General features: G+C 36.6%; 2 protein-coding genes across 2 annotated transcripts; both read left to right on the forward strand.

The window, feature by feature from the left end:
* Positions 1 to 2696: 2696 nt before the first annotated feature.
* LOC103934745 (stemmadenine O-acetyltransferase-like) lies at positions 2697 to 4046 on the forward strand. The gene has a single exon (XM_009344493.3). The coding sequence runs from the start codon at positions 2697 to 2699 to the stop codon at positions 4044 to 4046; it is 1350 nt and encodes a 449-aa protein (XP_009342768.2).
* Positions 4047 to 13006: 8960 nt separating this feature from the next.
* Positions 13007 to 14548, forward strand: LOC125471642 (stemmadenine O-acetyltransferase-like). Its single transcript, XM_048572322.1, has one exon. The coding sequence runs from the start codon at positions 13087 to 13089 to the stop codon at positions 14380 to 14382; it is 1296 nt and encodes a 431-aa protein (XP_048428279.1). The 5' UTR covers positions 13007 to 13086; the 3' UTR covers positions 14383 to 14548.
* The last annotated feature ends 5400 nt before the right edge of the window (positions 14549 to 19948 follow it).

Here is a 19948-nt window from a genome sequence, read left to right on the forward strand (position 1 = left end):
AGTGGATGCCACAAAATCTTATGTTACACTTAATGAAAGTATAAATAAACTCTAAGTGTTAGTGAACCTATCGTTTTGATGGGAAACACATTGTACAAAACTAGTTTCAATGATCCAACCGTCAAAATTTGTATATGCTTTGAGATCGCATACGCCAAAAATTGCAAAAAACAAACATTTAAATATCAAATAACGAAACAAACCATTTCTACGGTTATTTTAACTTCGATTTTGATGGTTTTTTTACATCTACACTCTTTAAACCTATATGAATACAATGAACTAATTCGGTCGTCAATTTAAAACATTTACACAAGTGGATACCACAAAAGAAAAAGGCAATGCAAGAACCCCAAAAGAAAAGCAAAAGGAAAAAAAAAAAAAAAAAACTTTGCATGACGTAGGTGTTGCATTGCACGGTGCAACACCTACCTAGCGCAAAGTTCTTTTTTTTTTTTTTTTGCCCTTTTGCTTATGAGTACAAAATAAATACATTAAAATCTACTTAGTAAATATATATATCGTTGAACTTGATGGGAAACACATTGTACGAAATTAGTTTCAACGATCTAACCGTCAAACTTATTTGTATATATTTCGAGATCGCATACGCCAAAAATCGCAAAAAGAAAACATTCAGAGATCAAGTAACGAGACAAAACTTTTCAACGATTATAAAAGAAAAATCACGATTTAACGATTATTTTAACTCTGATTTTGAAGATTTTTTACAGTTACAGTCCTTGACCCTATATGAATATAGCGAACAGATTCGATCGTCAATTTAAAATATTTACATAAGTGGATGCCACAAAATCTTATGTTATACTTAATGAAAGTATGAATAAACTTAAGTGTTAGTGAACCTATCGTTTCGATGGGAAACGCATTGTATGAAACTAGTTTCAACGATCCAACTATCAAACTTGTTTGTATATGCTTAGAGATCCCATACGCCAAAAATGGCAAAAAACAAACATTCAGAGATTATGTAACAGGACAAACCTTTTCGACGGTTATAAACAAAATATCATGATTTAACGGTTATTTTAATTTGATGATTTTTTACAGCTACACTCTTTAAACCTATATGAATACAATAAACAAATTCGATTGTCAATTTAAAATATTTACACAAGTGGATGCCACAAAATCTTATGTTACACTTAATGAAAGTATAAATAAACTCTAAGTGTTAGTGAACCTATCGTTTTGATGGGAAACGCATTGTACAAAACTATTTCAATGATCCAACCGTCAAACTTTGTATATGCTTTGAGATCGCGTACGCCAAAAATTGCAAAAAAAAAACACTCAGATATCAAATAACGAAACAAACCTTTTCGACGGCTATAAACGAAAAATCATGGTTTAACGGTTATTTTAACTCCAATTTTGATGATTTTTTTACGGCTACTTTCTTTAAACCTATATGAATACAATGAACTAATTCGATTGTCAATTTAAAACATTTACACAAGTGGATACCACAAAAGAAAAAGGCAATGCAAGAACCACAAAAGAAAAGCAAAAGGAAAAAAAAAAAAAAACTTTGCATGACGTAGGTGTTGCGTCACGCAAAACAGCTTTGCGCGATGCAACACCTACCTAGCGCAAAGTTTTTTTTTTTTTTTTTTTTGCCCTTTTGCTTATGAGTACAAAATAAATACATTAAAATCTACTTAGTAAATATAAATACCGTTGAACTCGATGGGAAACACATTGTACGAAATTAGTTTCAACGATCTAACCGTAAAACTTGTTTGTATATATTTTGAGATCGTATACGCCAAAAATCGCAAAAAGAAAACATTCAGAGATCAAGTAACGAGACAAAACTTTTCAACGATTATAAACGAAAAATCACGATTTAACGATTATTTTAACTCTGATTTTGATGATTTTTTACAGTTACAGTCCTTGACCCTATATGAATACAGTGAATAGATTCGATCGTCAATTTAAAATATTTACACAAGTGGATGCCACAAAATCTTATGTTATCCTTAATGAAAGTATGAATAAACTTTAAGTGTTAGTGAACCTATCGTTTTGATGGGAAACGCATTGTATGAAACTAGTTTCAACGATCCAACTATCAAACTTGTTTGTATATGCTTAGAGATCCCATACGCCAAAAATGGCAAAAAATAAACATTCAGAGATTATGTAACAGGACAAACCTTTTCGACGGTTATAAACAAAATATCATGATTTAACGGTTATTTTAATTTGATGATTTTTTACAGCTACACTCTTTAAACCTATATGAATACAATGAACTAATTTGATCATCAATTTAAAACATTTATACAAGTGGATACCACAAATGAAAAAGGCAATGCAAGAACCCCAAAAGAAAAGCAAAAGGAAAAAAAAAAAAAAAAAAAAAAACTTCGCACGACGTAGGTATTGCGTCGCTCAAAACAACTTTGCGCAACATAGTTGCACCTACGAAATTTGCTCCGTCGCTCAAGTTGCCGTCGCGCAAACATGTTTTTCTACTAGTGTTTGTACAAGCTAGCAATATCCCATTGAGTTCTGTTTGACTTTCAAATGGTTTTCCACCCCTTAAACTCTCTATAAAAACTGTGTTGGCAATTGTCCGTATCCATAAGCTCCCTCATCTATTTTGTCACCGAACACTCCAATAGTTTCACACTGCTTGGCTAGCTAGCTTGCCACACCAATCCACCATGACTAAATTGGAAGTGGAGGTTGTCTCAACAGAGACCATCAAACCCTCATCTCCAACCCCAGACCACCTCCGCCGCCATAACCTCTCCTTTCTCGACCAAATCCAACCCCCAATATTCATGCCCATGGTCCTCTTCTTCCCTAAGGATCCTCACACCACCGAAGACCCCACGGAACGCTGCACGAAAATCAAAACCGCCTTATCGGAAACCCTGACCAATTTCTACCCCTTAGCCGGGCGAGTCAGAGGCACCCAGTACGTCGATTGCAACGACGAGGGTGCCTACTACGTGGAAGCCAAAGCCAACTCCAACATCATCGACATCATCCAAAACCCTAACCCTATCGACTTCAACAAGTTCATACTGTGTGCGCTCGACGCTGCTAGCGAACTCCCCATATGCCTACAAGTTACGTTCTTTGCATGCGGAGGCATGAGCATCGGTATGGGCATGTCGCACAAGGTAGGAGAAGCCCTGTCATATTTCATGTTCCTCAACAGTCTCGCCGCCACTACTTGCGGGCAGCCCGACTACGTACAGGCCCCCGAGTTCGTTTCCGACAAGTACTTCCCCCAACAGGACTTGTCCGGGTCCTACCAGCATAGTAGCGGGATCATCAAGCACAACATTTCCACCAAGCGCTTTGTGTTCGACGTTCCCGCGGTTTCCGCTCTCCGAGCCCAATCTACGGACGTCGAAAACGAACAAGCGAGGCGGCCTACACGTGTGGAGGCCTTATCGGCTTTCATATGGAGACGATACATTGCGGCCTGCACCAGCCAACAACAAAACAACAACGCTGACGATGTCCCAGCAATGTATACCGTGTCTCATGCAGTAAACCTGCGCACGAGAATGGACCCACCACTTCCGGAGTATACATTCGGGAATGTGACCCGAACAACAATCTCCGTCCCACCCATACAGGTGGAACCGAAAGAAGGATCATCACCTGACCCTTCTCTATATTCCGTAGTGAGCCACGTCAGAGAGGCTCTTAAACAAGTTGACAGAGAGTACATAAAGAAACTGCAAGAGGGGGAGGGGTTCTTGAGTTTCTTGAAAGAGCGGAGCTCACAGGTGAAACGTGGAGAGGTGGTGTCGTTTAGCTTCACCAGCTTGTGTAGGTTTCCAATTTACGATGCTGATTTTGGGTGGGGGAAGCCTGTTTATGCCGGGTCCGCGAGTTTTACATTTAAGAATTTAGTGAGCTTCTTTGACACAACAAGTGGCGACGGTGTGGAGGCTTGGATTAACTTGAAGGAGGAAGACATGGAAAAATTTGAAGCTGATGAGGGGGTTCTCAAGTATGTTTCACCCAACCTGAGTTCGAAGAATTCAGGGTGAAAACTGGTTTACTAGCATGGATTGATGTTTGTATGAATTTAATTTGTTGCTTTACAGTAATTTCTCTGAGTTCTATTTCATTACGAAAAATAATAGAGATATTATGTTTTTAGACCATATTTATCGACATAGAATGTAGCGTTCGATGGTTGAATTCTATTTCTTTAATAATTTAAAGAAGAAGTTTAACCATCAATCGCCACATTATATGATCTACAAAACACAGTTCAAGTAAATAGTCTCTCTAGCATTATCTTTTTGTTAATGTGTGTGTAAAATTAAGTTGCAACATGTAAAGATGTTTATGTATATCTATTTTTTTTTTTTTTTAAATCATGTTGTGTGACAAGTTTGTTCATGATTAATGTCGTCGAATAAATCGGAAGAAAATATTTCTGTCATTACAGTTATCTTGTTCTAGCATTATACCCTAATTAATAAGATCTTTCGATGCTATAATAAGAAGATAGTTTTGTTTCTTTCCCAAGTTGAAATTAATAACTGGACAAAATTGTGTTTTCTTATTCAAAATACGCAATTATTTATTGAACTAAACTAAATTTTTTATTAGAAATTAATCTCATAAAAAAGGTAATTACTTAATTAACTACATCTGTAGCCATAGGGTGAAATTCGTCATAATCTCTTCAGAACCAAAATGGGTGGATGACTGTAGCTTACCATCCGTTGTCCCTCTTTTTTTTTAAAAAAAAAAAAAAAAAAACTACATATGTAGATCCTCAACTTGGGGCCTAGATCCTCTATATACATACGAACATACATATAGATACATTTGTAGATCATTTAGTTTGTAGACGTGCAGAAAAGTAAAAACAATCAGCAGCGTTCAAATGGGGACGAGCTCAGTAATATGTTCTAACCAAGAGCATGCTCCCCTACTGAATATAGAGTCTCTTTTTCTTAGACCATGTGGTTCCAAAAAATTGTAATTATTCACCGTTTGCTCTTAATTTAACAATGGATGAGAAAATACAATAACAAAGGTTCAATATTTTTTTTTGTTGGATTAAAATTGAACGGTAAGTGATCACAATTTCTTTAAACTATGAAATCTAGAAGAACGAAACTGACTACATACTCCTTACGAATTACATCACACCCCAAGAGCTCACTGTTGATCTAGGCATTTTCCTTTTGATATTTTACCGATCGATCGGTTTATTAGTAATTGTCAACATATAACTTCATAATACACTCTGTTTACTCTTTTTCCTCATATTATTTTTAATTAAACTATTAGTATCCCTTTGCATTCAAATTTATTACCTAAACTATCCTTATAAGCCCAATTCAAAATCACCACCCATCCGTAAAAAATAACGTATTTTCCTATATGAGAGTGTTTTAGGGTTTTAGCCAAGGGAAATATTATTAGCACCTCAAAAATCTCACTCTACACTCCTCACAAGTGTATTTTTCTTTCTAATTATAGAAAGTTTGAAGTGGAAAAAGAAATTTAGGAATGTTAATATCAATTTCCTCAGCCAAAATAGAACAATAAAACTAAAACTGAATTTATTTTATTATTGTAATTAACAATGTCATATAAATCCTGTGAGATCTCACATCGTCTAGGGGAGTGGATCCTGAAAGCTTTATATGTATATTCCCATCTCTACCTAGCACAAGGCCTTTTGGGAGCTCACTGGCTTCGGGTTCTGTATGAACCCCGAATTTAAGTGAGTAGCGCACGAGAGCAATTCCATGATGGGTGACCCACTGGGAAGTTCTTATGTGAATTCCCAGAAATAAAACCGTGAGGGTGTGGTCCGGGCCCAAAGCGGATAATATTGTGCTATGGTGCTACGGTGGAGTTGAGTCTGGGATGTGGTGGGGGCCTGAGCCGGGATGTGACAATTTGGTATCAAAACCAATCCTTGGCCGGAAGTGTGCCAACGATTGTCCAGGGGAGTGGATCCTATAAGCCTTATATGTATATTTCTATCTCTACCTAGCACGTGGCTTTTTGGGAGCTCATTGGCTTCGGGTTCTATTGGAACTCCAAAGTTAAGCAAGTAGTGCATGAGAGCAATCCCACGATGGGTGACCCACTGAGAAGTTCTCATGTGAGTTCCCAGAAACAAAACCTTGAGGGTGTGGTCGAGGCCCAAAGCGGACAATATTGTGTTACGATGGAGTAGAATCCGAGATGTAATGGAGGCCTAAGTCGGGATGTGATAAATCCTTTGACAAATTATTCTACAGATGGCCAAATTGTCGATTTGATTAAATGTGCCGTGTAGATAATGTAATCTATATAACGTTCAACAAATATGCCATCTAGCTATAGATAATCGTTTTAATTGTTGATGTATATATGCAAAGACTTTTACTGAACTCTTTATTAGGATGTAGTTGGGCTAGGTCGGGATGTGACAAATCCTTTGACAAATTATTCTACAGCTCGCCAAATTGTCGATCTGATTAAATGTGTCGTGTAGATAATGCAATCTATATAACGTTCAACAAATATGCCATCTAGCTATAGATAATCTTTTTAATTGTTGATGTATATATGCAAAGACTTTTACCTAACTCTTTATTATATATATATATATATATATATATATATATATTTGTTTTTGTTTTTTTTGAACAAACAATATTATCTACATTAAAGGAGAGATGGTGGACTTAACCTCACAATAAGCTAGCAATAATGTAGTTCAAATTCGACTTTGGCGAAAATCAAACCTATGACCTCTTACTTACAAGTGAAAAGAAATACCACTAGACCGTATTATTAAGTGACACTATTAGTTTTAACATGAAAGACTGGAATGATTGCATGATCGTATCTGAGTTAACTTGTAATTATATTAGTTTTCTACCATTACCACATATTAGTTTTGAATTATTTCTTTACTAATGCTTGAGGTTTTACCGTCTAGAGACTAGAGTTTTCTTCACAATCCTAACAATAATAATAATATTTTGTTGTTTTGGTTTTGAAGAACTTCCACTGGACAAGGAATTTTATTGTAGAACGTACGGTACCGAGATGGTTCTTTCCATGTCGTAACTAATTATTGAGAGTGGTTGACCTTTGTGTCCACCCAACCTTCATCCTCCTTTGCAAAACCCTAGATCTAGGAATTTCACAGCTGCCGCTCCCTTGCTTAGGCTTAGAACCGGTGGCAGCCCTTCCCCCTCCCTCTCCTAGCCTCTCCTCCCACCCCTTTATCCTCTATGTTTCTGCACTCCTTTCTCACATTTCTTGCAGCCCCCCAACCTCAACCCTCGTATCACTTCTTCCATCCCCTTTCCTCTTTTCCTACGTTTTCTAAGAGCATCTCCAATAGAGACCCTAGATGAAATTTGTATAACTATATAGTCCATAAATATAGGGACAAAAGGCTTCTAATGAACCTGAATTGAAGTCTTCAAAGCATCTCAACATATAGGGACTCGCCGAATACCTCAAAGAAATTCTCAAATATGAAGACTACATATAGGGACTCAAAGAGTGCACTCCATGAATTTTGAGTGGGATGCTGCTCTTTATGTTTTTTTCTTTGTTTTTTGAACCCATCCACGTGGGGTAGCTTCTCACTTAATTTTCTCAAGTACGTAGTTTTTTTTTTTAACTCTTGAAAAATCAATGGTAAAGATTCATTTTTTGTTTTTTTTATCAAAGGTCACAATACTCCGACAAAATGAACAATAATTTTTTAATATTTTAGTCCCTACATTTAGGGATTATACTATAAGGATTTTCCATTGCAGACAATATTCTTTTAGGGACTCGAATATTCCCTTAAAGTCCTTAAATGAGTCCTCAAAGTTGGTGTCTCCCATTGAAAATGCTCTAATGTCTCCAATTTTGCATTAAACTATGGAAGGGGTTGGGCATGGGGTGTTCCCGGCGACGGCTTTCTTACGTGCTTGCCTTTGCCCCTATGCCTCCTACCAATTCTGCACTTTCTTCTCGTGGACATGTCATGAAGCCGCATATTATACTACATTTTACTAAATAGATGTCCGTGTTATAAACCAAGTAAGAATGATAAGGGGCGCACAATGTCGTTGCGTAAGGCACCTCGAGGTGCTGCCGAGGAACTGGAGTCGAGCACAGGATGAGCGAATACATTTCTATGAAAAAACAATATCCTGTAGAAAGAAGTCTTCGTTAATTATTTTCCGGCCGCCATGAGATCTAATTCAATCTTCATAGATTTCTCGAGAAATTTTCTTTTATGAACCTCTTTTCCTTGAGAAGAAGCAATTTGGACTTGTCATTCGATTCATAACCTTTCAAACACAACCAATAACTATCTAATATTTTTTTTTAATTTAGTTTTTTTATGTTTTGCTTGTCATGTTTCGACGATTTGTTCATGTCACTACGGTGACTGTAGCCTCGCTGCTTGTGATGACTTTAAGTGAGGGTTTCAATGCTAAGTATGTCACGTTTATCATCTTTGTGACATATATGTCTGGCTCTAGTGGCATGGTTTGTGTGATAGCCATATAGGGTTAAAATCAATTGCATTTTGTGCTAATTATCTCCAGATCAAGAAATTGGTCACTAAACATATATATACCCATCTGACACCTCTTGTAATTGATTGTTCTTGGTAACGAAAATCTATCGCTTATGCCCAAAAAAAAAAAATAAATAAAAGGAAAAATAAAAGAAGAAGAAAAACCCAAACAAGCAAACAAACTAATTATTGACTTTGTGTGTTCATGACATGCAAAATATATTGCTTCACCTAATGATTTATACCTGTGGACATGCAATTCGCGGGTAATGCATATAAACATCGCATTTGAAGGGTTACATTGAAGGGTTTCGATCTTAAATATAGTCTACTTCTATTCATCACCAAACCTATTCTCAGCACTAAACGAACCGCAATGGCTTGAATGAACCTTTAATCAACTAGCTAACTAGAAATATTTATTCATTTCTAAGCCGAGATGAGTCTAATATGAATACAAGTTATATATCCAATTACTTGCAGCATTTACATATTTTATAAAATTGTGACTTGAAAAATAATGAAGTTGGTTTGCTAGACAGTTCTTTCATTAATGCTTTCTGGCTGGGTGTTTGTTATCGGTAATAATGAAGTTGGTTTGCTAGACAGTTCTTTCATTAATGCTTTCTGGCTGGGTATTTGTTATCGGTAGTGACGTACTCTGCTTTAATTAGGAAGTTAAGAATCGACCTTTTGTCAGGCGTCATGGATGAACTCATCCTTGCCTTTGGTTATTGCATGCCCTAGCAGGTTCTTCAATGTGGTTTATTTTTTTTCCCGTATTAATATGATTTTTACAAGAATCGGGTGTTTTTACAACACTTATGTGATGGACAATAACACTTCATGGTTAATTATGTCTGCTTGATGAACACTTTATCTGATTGATGCGCACTTTATGTAGCTAACCCTGGATTTCAAGCCGTTAATTATAAAACTTTTGAAATGGAAAACGAGATAAATCTGGTCTGCATTCTGCACGTAACTTCTTTTCAAGTTTGATTTTTTGCGGCACTTTATATCATGAAAGGCTAAAAATCAAAGTAGTGGGTTAATCCTAATTCTAAGAGAGAGAGTTCTATAATATTAATTGAACCTTGTGAGTATGCCATGCGACTCTGAATTTCTCTGATAGTGTCCGTGCATAAAGTCTACAAAGCTAAATCCCTTTACTTACTAATATGCATACGACATAAGAAGATGGATATTCAGATTGCAGATTATTCATGTATTTACTAACTGTAATCTTAACAAAAACCAGGCCAATTTGTAAACTGAAGATAGAAAACTAAAATTTTTCCAAACTTCACTACAAATATAAGGAATTTAACTCCTAATTTTGCAGGAATTAGAGTCTTTGGAGGAAATGGTAATATTTTGATTCCTGAGTATATGTACTGCTAATTTCTTACTGTTAAAGATCTTCTTACTTATATTTTCTGGTCAGAAAGGAGAGAAAGGTTTGCTGGGTAGATTTTTTTATACATTTATCTTTACTCGAAAGGCCTCTTATGATATCGATCTCATATAATTGCAGATTTCAAGTGATATTTATATACATCCTAGTTTCTGAAAAACCATAGAAAACCCCCAAAAGTGGACAGAAGAATGTCACCGTTTGTCATGCAAACATCATGAAGCTGAGTTCTACGGTGGAGTTTTGCACTCAATGATAGAGACTAGCAATTAACGGATTTTCTCTACTGGCGATTATTATTCTTGATGAATTGACCTAACTAAACTATCTATCAATTTTGGGCGGTAGAATATAATATTTCTGGGTGGATTGGTCAACGACTGTGTGCGGGTTTTGCATTATTCAATAAGAAAACTGAAGAACAGTAAAAAAAACTTCCCTTTAAATGAAAAATTCTTTTTAAAGGTATAGTGAATAGTAATAGAGAAATGTGTAAGTGTGATTTTTCGTTAAAAGTGAACTGCACCGGGAGTGTTTTGTTAAAACTCCCTTATTCAATTTCTTGACAGTGCTAACCCATCTTCCTCTGGTGTAATTATAAGATCGTATTTTTCTAATTTGCGTAGACAATTATAACAATACTCGTACATTAACTGTACACAAATTAGAGATCTGAATCTGTATTGTGCTTCCTAGTTGTAATTAGGGATGGTTTTGGTACATTACCTTAGCAAAACTTCTGTATTAATTACCATACCAAATATTTGGTATGGCAAAATCTATTATCATTACCATACTACTCTTTTGGTATACCAAATAGTTTGGTTGGTATGGTATGCCAATGGTAATTGCCACTTTGTTTTACACCATTTAGTTTGCCCAAAATCTAATATTTTTTAATTAATGTAGAAGTGTAAAAAATATATAAACACTCATAATGACAAGTTTTACCATTTTCGTGAAGATCAAGCTTAACTTTGAAATTCACCATTATAATCATATAAATCATAGATCAAAATTTAACCGTTGATTGTTGTTTACATTTAAGCTTCATTTTTCTCATCAAATTTTTTTTTTTCGTATTTTCTTTTTTGAAAACATGATCTATTAGAGGATACAGGAAGATGAACGGTTTGGATCATTGATATTATGTTCAAAGTTTTACGGTTAGTGAAAATATTACTTGATGTTTATAAAGTTTCTACAAACTATATGACATCGACTCATATTTCAGTTAACCGTAAATATCAAATCGTGATATCAAAGATCTGAACCGTTCATCTTCTTACATCCTCCAGATGATCATGTTTTCAAAAAAGAAAATTTGAAAAATGAAATTCAGTAAGAAGAATAAAGCGTAAATGATAATCGACGGTTAAATATAAATTTGAGGTTTATGGTTTATAATGTTGGATTTTGAAGTTAACCTCTTCATGAAAGTTGTAAAGCTTGTCACTATGAGTGATTGTATATATATATTTTTTTTTACATTTTTTACACTTCTACAATAATAATAATAATTATTAATTTTATTAATTTTGCCCTCGAATAATTATATGAGTAAATACATAATATAATATTAATAATATTGGTAGGTACGGTATACCATCAGTACTGGTTTTGGATACCATTACCGTACCGAAATAGTATAGTACGGTACAAATACCGTACAATTACCAATTGATACAAATTTTTTGTAATAATTTGATATGGTATAGTTGGTAGAGCGGTTGGTACAGTAATTTAGTAAAAATTTTCACCCCTAGTTATAATATATCCTAAGTTTATCAACTAATAATTAGTGTGGTGGAGATAATCCAAAACCACTCGAACATATATATATATATACAATTTTTTTTGCGTGGGAGGAAAGATTCGAACTTAGGGTTGACCAGTCCCTTTAATATTAGACAGAAAAATATTATTACACCAAAGATAAGATAATTTATGTATGCGCTTCTTGAAAAAAGTTGAGGTTTCCTATAAAACTAAATAAGAATAAGGGAAGTAGTCCAATTTACTTATAAACTTATGTAAGGTCTCTCATTTCATCAACGTGAGACTTATTCCCAACACATCTATCACAGGTGGCAAATTTTCAAGCCAAACACGTAGATAATATATTACCGAGTGGCGTGGAGAATTTGACATTTTCTAGCCAAACATATAGACTCAAAGTTGATAGACTCATATCTGTTGAGTCTCACACATAGGACAACATGCTTTGATACCATTAAAAAAAAGGTTGAGATTCTACCATAAAATCAATTGGAGTTCTTACTTATAAATTTATGCAAAGTCCTTTCTTCTATCAATATAAAATTCATTTTCAACACTTCTCTACTAAGAGATGTCGTTTACTATGTTTCATGTATATGAAAGATAGTCTTCAAAATAAAGTACAGGTATAATACATTGCAAAGCTTAATTCAATTATACAAGTTACTTATGGTTAAATTATCCAAGTAATGTAACACAGAATGTCAATGTGAACTTAGAAGCATAAGATGGCCAAATATTCCGTACAACTCGCCATCTTTTGTCTGCCAAGGCGGCTCTTACTAAGCCTTAAAGCCCACCAACCTGAATTTCCATTTCTTTTTGTGGTCGTATGGCAAACCTGGTCAAAAGTCAGAAGTCCATTTTTTTAGTTTGTATTTACCCGTGCATATATTCATTTAATCAGCTCTATATATCCGCATCTAGAAGACTTTGAAATCTCCGTAGAAATAAAATTCTCTGCCTACTAATAAAGTATTTTGAGCTATCATGCATGAAGTAGAGAGCTTAACACTATCACTATCACCTCTCCAACTTGACACCTTATCACCTTATCACTATCACTATCACTATCACCATATCCACTTGCGCCAACAGCATTACAACGTTAACTGCATTTAGCTTGAGGAAAAGTAAACGGGTCCATGTGCATGCAACGCGTTAATAACAAAGCAAGAGGGCCTGCTGGTTTGGCACCACTCGAGCCGACGAGCACTATAAATTTGACACTCCCTAACCAAATAATCCACAACACCATCTGCTGCAGTAGCTGCATACAACTCCTTCACATATCAAAGCAAATTACATTCTCATTGCTCATCAACATTACTGTTAAAAGATGAAGATAGAAGTAATTGAGAAAGCTTGCATTAAGCCTTCTATGCCAACCCCACCCCACCTTCGTAAACACGAGTTTTCTTTTCTCGACCAAATCGCAACTCCCATTTTCATGCCTATGATCATTTTCTACAATAATGATCATGGCAATGATGCCATAACGTACTCAAACAGGTTAAAACAATCCTTATCCAAGACCCTAACACAATATTATCCACTAGCCGGACGTGCCATTGAAAATGCCTACGTCGATTGCAATGACCAAGGTGCCCCTTACGTCCAAGCCCAAGTTAGGTCCCCACTTTCTGATGTCATATCCCAACCCGACCCAAACCAGCTCAACCAACTACTCCCATGCGAACTAGACAATGTCGGTGACTTGGTTCTTGCTGTCCAAGTCAGCGTGTTCGATTGTGGTGGCATGGCTATTGGAGTTTGCATTTCTCACAAAGTTGCCGATGCATTGTCATTCATCATGTTCCTCAACAGCTGGGCCTCGATATCTCGTGGAGATTGCAACATTAAAAATAGTACAGTCAGTCCTCCAATTTTTGATTTGGCCACGCACTTTCCACCTAGAAGCATATCAGGGTTCAAACCAAGCACTGGGATCACTAGAGAAAGAATTGTTACAAAAAGGTTTGTTTTCAGTGCTTCCACGGTTGCTTCTCTTAGGTCAAAATATACAGATAATAAAAACAATGAGAGAAAGCCAACTCGGATTGAGGCCTTGTCAGCATTTATATGGGCCCGGGTTATTGCCTCCACTCAAGGAAAGCCGAACCCTAACACTCTTTACAAAGTGCTTCAAGCCGTTAACTTACGGACGAGGATGGATCCACCACTGCCCGAATACCATTTCGGGAACGTGAGCCGGTTTGCGATATCATCGCCGTCGTTTGATGAGGGAGAGGATATGTGTTACGGGATGGTGGGCCAGATGAGGGAAGCAATAAAGACAATCGACGGTGATTACAGTGCCAAAATCAAAGACGGCGACGCGCACTTGAAGTTTTTGAAGCAGCGAGCGGAGGAGTTTATGAAGGGTGAAGTGGCGTCGTTTAGCTTTACCAGCTTGTGCAGTTTCCCACTTTATGAAACGGACTTCGGGTGGAGCAACCCTGTGTGGGTCGCGTCGGCCAGCCTTCCATTTAAGAACCTGGTTGTTTTCATGGATGCTGGGTCGAGTGGTGGGATTGAAGTGTGGGTGAATTTGAAGGAGGAAGACATGGCTAAGTTCCAAGATGATGAGCAACTGCTGGCATGTACTTATCCAGCCCAAGAGGCTAAGGTTTAGTACCTGCCCGTATATATTGGATTATGTTGCTAAATTTTTTGTATTTTAGTTTCTTACTAATTCGCTTTGGATAATACCAAGCATTTGGATTGAATAAGTTGTTCATCGAGAACAAAGTCTGTTTGCAGAAAAATAATTAAGGGTTGAATAATTTACTTTGTCCTTATTTACAGCCTAATACTTATCTTACGGCATTCCCCTAAGCGTTTCAATGCAATTAGCCTATTGCTCTGCGAAAGGTGATATGTAGGTACATGTTTTTGTTGTGTGGAAAAGATGCTTCATTCAAAAGGAAACGCCACGCTAATTAAGAATTTAGGATATTGGAATGATGCTTTCATTCAACGTTTAAAGACACGTGGGTGGAGAAAGTATTTTATGATATTGGGATTCCTTGCTGAACAAAACACAAAACACAAAAATCCAACACAACTACAAGGAGGGATGACTGCGTTGGCACACCCCTAATTCGAATGATAGAAAAGAAGGGCATTCTAACTGCTGGGGCACTAAAAGATCGGACTCCCACCATAATTTTTTATTTTTTACTTTTTAGCAAACGATATTATCTATTCAGAAAGGGGGTGATCTTAATCTCACAATGAGCTAGCAATAATGTGGTTCAAATTCGCCTTTGACGAGAATTGGACCTAAGATCTCTTACTTACAATTGAAGAGGAATATCACTAGACCGTAATACTAAGTGACTCTGTTTGGGCCCAAAATAACACTTTGGGCCAAGCTTGGAGTTGCTCTTGGTCCAATGATTCTTTGTGACACGCCCAGCCCTGATATTCCCTGAACACTAGGGTAGGCACGTGCTAACCGACATCCGAAAGTGACGAACCCATATTAGGATGCATGATAAATAATAAATACGAATACAGTTATCAATTTAAATACAATGATTAAGAAAAAGAGGAATGTGTTCAGAGTATACAACTAATTCGAGACATTAGAAAGGAAATAATATAAAATTAAATGAAAAAGGAAATGGGTCCTACATCGAGAGGACTCGAAGATGTCGATGCGGAAGTGCCGTGATGTCGGGATCGTATGTCTCGATTCTAAATCCTGAGGAGGCGCAAAACAAATATGAATGGACCAAGTTGATATATACATATATATAATACCGAAACAGTTATCAACATACTAACCCCCAAAGTTTAATGAAAACTAATAGTATAATAGGTGATAGATTTGCTGAAAACCCTAGCATGCCATAAAACCTTTCATAAAACATATCTTGTATATAATGTGCTAACTAGTGGTATCCTAGTCACTCGTGGTGTTCAATAATTATATCTCTCGGTCCGTAGCCAACTACCATGTCTTTCGTTTCTTTTTGTGGTCTTATGCAAAACCTGGTCAGAAGTCCCTTTTTTTAATTTGTATTTACTCGTGGATATATTCATTTAATCAGCTCTATATATCCGCGTCTAGAAGACTTTGAAATTTCGGTAGAAATAAAATTCTCTGCCTACTAATAAAGTATTTTGAGCTATCATGCATTAAGTAGAGAGCTTAACACTATCACTATCACCTTATCCACTGGCTCCAACTTGATTAAACTTCTGATTTCTTGCGCCAATAACATTACAGCGTTCACTATCACCTTATCCACTGGCTCCAACTTGATTAAACTTCTGATTTCTTGCGCCAATAGCATTACAACGTTAACTGCATTTAGCTTGAGGAAAAGTAAACGGGTCCATGTGCATGCAACGCGTTAATAACAAAGCAAGATGGCCTACTGGTTTGGTACCACTCGAGCCGACGAGCACTATAAATTTGACACTCCCTAACCAAATAATCCACAACACCATCTGCTGCAGGAGCTGCATACAACTCTTTCACATATCAAAACAAATTAAATTCTCATTGCTCATCAACATTACTGTTAAAAGATGAAGATAGAAGTAATTGAGAAAGCTTGCATTAAGCCTTTTATGCCAACCCCACCCCACCTTCATAAACAAGAGTTTTCTTTTCTCGACCAAATCGCAACTCCTATTTTCATGCCTATGATCATTTTCTACAATAATGATCATGGCAATGATGCCATAACATACTCAGACAGGGTAAAACAATCCTTATCTAAGACCTGACACAATATTATCCTATGACCGGACGTGTCATTGAAAATGCCTACATCGATTGCAATGACCAAGGTACCCCTTATGTCCAAGCCCGAGTTAGGTCCCCATTTTCTGATGTCATATCCCAATCCGACCCAAACCAGCTCAACCAACCACTCCCATGCGAACTAGACAATGTCGGTGACTTGGTTCTTGCTGTCCAAGTCAATGTGTTCGATTGTGGTGGCATGGCTATTGGAGTTTGCAACATTAAAAATAGGCAACTTCATGTCTCTTAGCTTGAAGCCAGAAATTATTTCTCTAGGCCAGAAGCCAACTTTATGTCTCTTGGCCCGAAGCCAGAGATTATTTCTCCCAGCCCGAAGCCAACTCCTATCTTCACCTATAGGCAAAACAGTGACCACTAGATACGCACAAAAACATTGAATATACACTTTCCAAACATAGGCACATATATCTAAAAAACATCTCCATAGCATATAGTCATCCATCATATATATTATAAAGAAGTGTGTAAAAACATGTTCGTAAGTAGTATATAGTCATCCATCATATATACTACAAAGAACATTAGTTCGTTAAAATATGGTATTCCAAAATATTCTCAGTAAGCATAATATCTCATAAAACCTAGTCATTAAATCATGCTTTTCATGTATGCATTTCTACTATTAAAACATGTATTTTAGAAGGGGTCCACTCATAGTTACTTCGCCGTTGAAGGGTCAAGTAAACTAACGAAGAGCATATATGCACCTAAGCACATAAAATGTCCAATTAACAAAACTATATACTCAAACGATCAAATTTGGGAAAATAGATATCAAAAATGGATTCAATACATCAAAATTAGCCTAGGAAGGGCCTTGATCGAAACCCAAAAAAGTCAACAAAAAGTCAACGTTGATCGTTGACAAGTCAAAGTCAACAGGTTAAAGTCAAAGTCAAAAGTCAATGGATCAGGTCAAAGTCAACAGGTCGGGTTAATCGGGTCGAGTCAACCGGTTCAGTGGGTTGGATCCTGGTTGGGCTTGAGCTTTGGGCTTGGGTCCAAAGGGTTTGGGTTTTGGGGTTAACAGGCCTAAGGCCTGAGTTCTATACGGCCCAAAGGCCTAATTTCAAAAAGGTTTTAGGTTAAGGAGTCTAGGTTAGGTCTTAAATAGAATTGGGTTTAAGGTTTTGGGCTTAAGGCCTGGCCTAAAGATTTGGGCCAAAGGCCCGTGCCAACTCAGCTCGTAGGCTTGATAGAGGTTTAGGTTTAACAAGGTTGGGCTAAAAAGGGCTTGAATCCTCTGTTCTGGTTAGGTTTTCAGGCTTGGCCTGTTCTCGTACGGGAAGAAGGCCAGAGCCTTCCTAGCTCCGATCGACGGCAAACAAAAAACCTAGGGTACTAAGTAGCTACCAAATTGAAAAGTGAGACGGCGGGAAGCGATTGGTACCTGAGATTCGTCGTGAGGTGGCTGAAAAGTGACTTGAATTCTGCTGGAAACTGGGAATTCTTCCCAAGCCAATTCTATGTTCTAAAGCAGTCCAAAATACACAAACAAGCTCAAGAAACGAAACCACGAAGACGAAAGTACAAGTTTTAGGGTATTCTCGAGGCATACCTAAGTCGGAGGGACGAGGAACTCACCGGAAAAACTATTTGGGTGGTCTCGCTCCTTGTACTCGCAGAGGGAGAAGAGGAACGAGGGAAGCCCGATGGTGGTATGGTCAACGGAGAGTGACCCACGGTGGTGGTAAAAGTGGTTTTTGAGGGTTGCCTTGAGCCTCAAAAACCTTAAGGCTGTGAGAATGTGCAGGTAAAAAAGTCTCACATTGGTGAAAGAAGAAACCTTGCAAGAGGTTGGACTACTCCTCATATTGCCAATTGCTTTTATGATAGAACCTAACTTTCTTCATGGTATTAGAGCAGGTTAGCCCACGTGTCCACGTCATCCACTTCGTATTATCTACATGTTTAGCTTGAAAATTCGTCACACATGAGGGTGCGTATGAGAATATGAGGGTAAAAAAGTCTCACAATGCTGATAGGAGAAATCTTGTAAGAGCTTATAAAATGTTAGCCTACTCTCCATTTTGCCAATTAGTTTTACGATTGAAACCTCAACTTTCTTTAAGTCCAGCCTTAAACACATACAATGTCTGTTCTTTTCCCGACATGAAATTCTTACTCCCAACACTCATTACTCACTTTCCAACAATCTTAACAAGCATATATATTCTTACATGATGGTGATCGGCACAAATCACAACCCAATGCATAGCTAACACCTGTCATTAAGAGTGTCACAGGAGCAGACATATTGGCTTCTCAAATTACACATCGAATTTGCTGCACCGGGAAGTATTATAACCACTTAATTATGGTAAAGATAAGTTGATTTTCACGATTCTGCAGAGTCTAAAAGAGGAGATCAGGAACCTCCCGACCCACTTTTGTTGGCAATTTTTGTGCTTTTCCCCACATTGGCCGGTGATTGTAAGAGCCATTTATGACGGTGATCAATAAAGTCCACCATAAGTGACAAACAATGCATTACTGCGTGAAGGAAGTGAAAAAAAAAAAAGGCGCGTGAAGTTTTTATCTTTCAAAAAAATTTACTTGAAAACAATTTTGTGATCTTTATCTTTCAAAAAAATGTTTATGATTTTATTCTTTTGGTCGTGATCTACAGTGTGCAATGCCTTCTTAATTTTACACAAGATAGGTGTAAAGAAAAAGTAACTTAACTTAGATTATTGAAAATTAGAAGATAGGCAACTGTTAAATTCGGATAACTACCCAATATATAGAGGTGATTCCAAATTGATCCTAACTTTTTAAAACATTCAAACTAACTATTTAAAGCCTTAAAAAATGAATGTATGTTATCATTAGCGTTAAGTGATGACATGAACAAATATTAAAGCGTGTTTTAACTCTTAATACATCAATAGAGTTTTGAATCTCCAAATCGTCGCATTTTAGCTGGCAAATTTATGGTTAACATGGCTAAAAGGGGTCAATTTGGATGACCTAATTTTTAAAACGTTAGATAGTTATTTAAAAGGGAGTTTTAACGACAAGCCCATGGTACTGTTCACTTTAACGAAAAACCACATTTTTACACTAAAAAGTCAATCCTGGTACTATTCACTTTATCCTTTAGGTTGTCCTTATCGTTAAAACTCAAAGCTTTCAAATCACTTTCATTAGTTTTTTTTATTTAAAATATTTTAAAAACTTGAGACCAATTAAAAAATACTCCAAAAAATTGGTTAGTTATCCGTATTTAACCCAAATATATATTATGATGATTGTTTGAAGTGGAAAGCTGTCTAAGCTACGATGTAAGCATCACGAACTCACATTAAAAACTACAAGGCTTTCGACTTTATGATTTTAATATAGAGACAAAATCAAACTTTCCTGCTAAATGGGATTTTGGGTCTAGCAAAAGCTTATATGCATAGATGAAATTCAA

The sequence above is a fragment of a genome, unplaced genomic scaffold, assembly GCF_019419815.1.
Source record: "Pyrus x bretschneideri cultivar Hongxiangsu unplaced genomic scaffold, Pyrus_bretschneideri_v1 Contig6, whole genome shotgun sequence".
NCBI lineage: Eukaryota > Viridiplantae > Streptophyta > Magnoliopsida > Rosales > Rosaceae > Pyrus > Pyrus x bretschneideri.

Bases quoted from the DNA above. Each gene is read 5' to 3' on its own strand.
- LOC103934745 (XM_009344493.3), top strand. From the start codon at position 2,697: ATGACTAAATTGGAAGTGGAGGTTGTCTCAACAGAGACCATCAAACCC.
- LOC125471642 (XM_048572322.1), top strand. From the start codon at position 13,087: ATGAAGATAGAAGTAATTGAGAAAGCTTGCATTAAGCCTTCTATGCCA.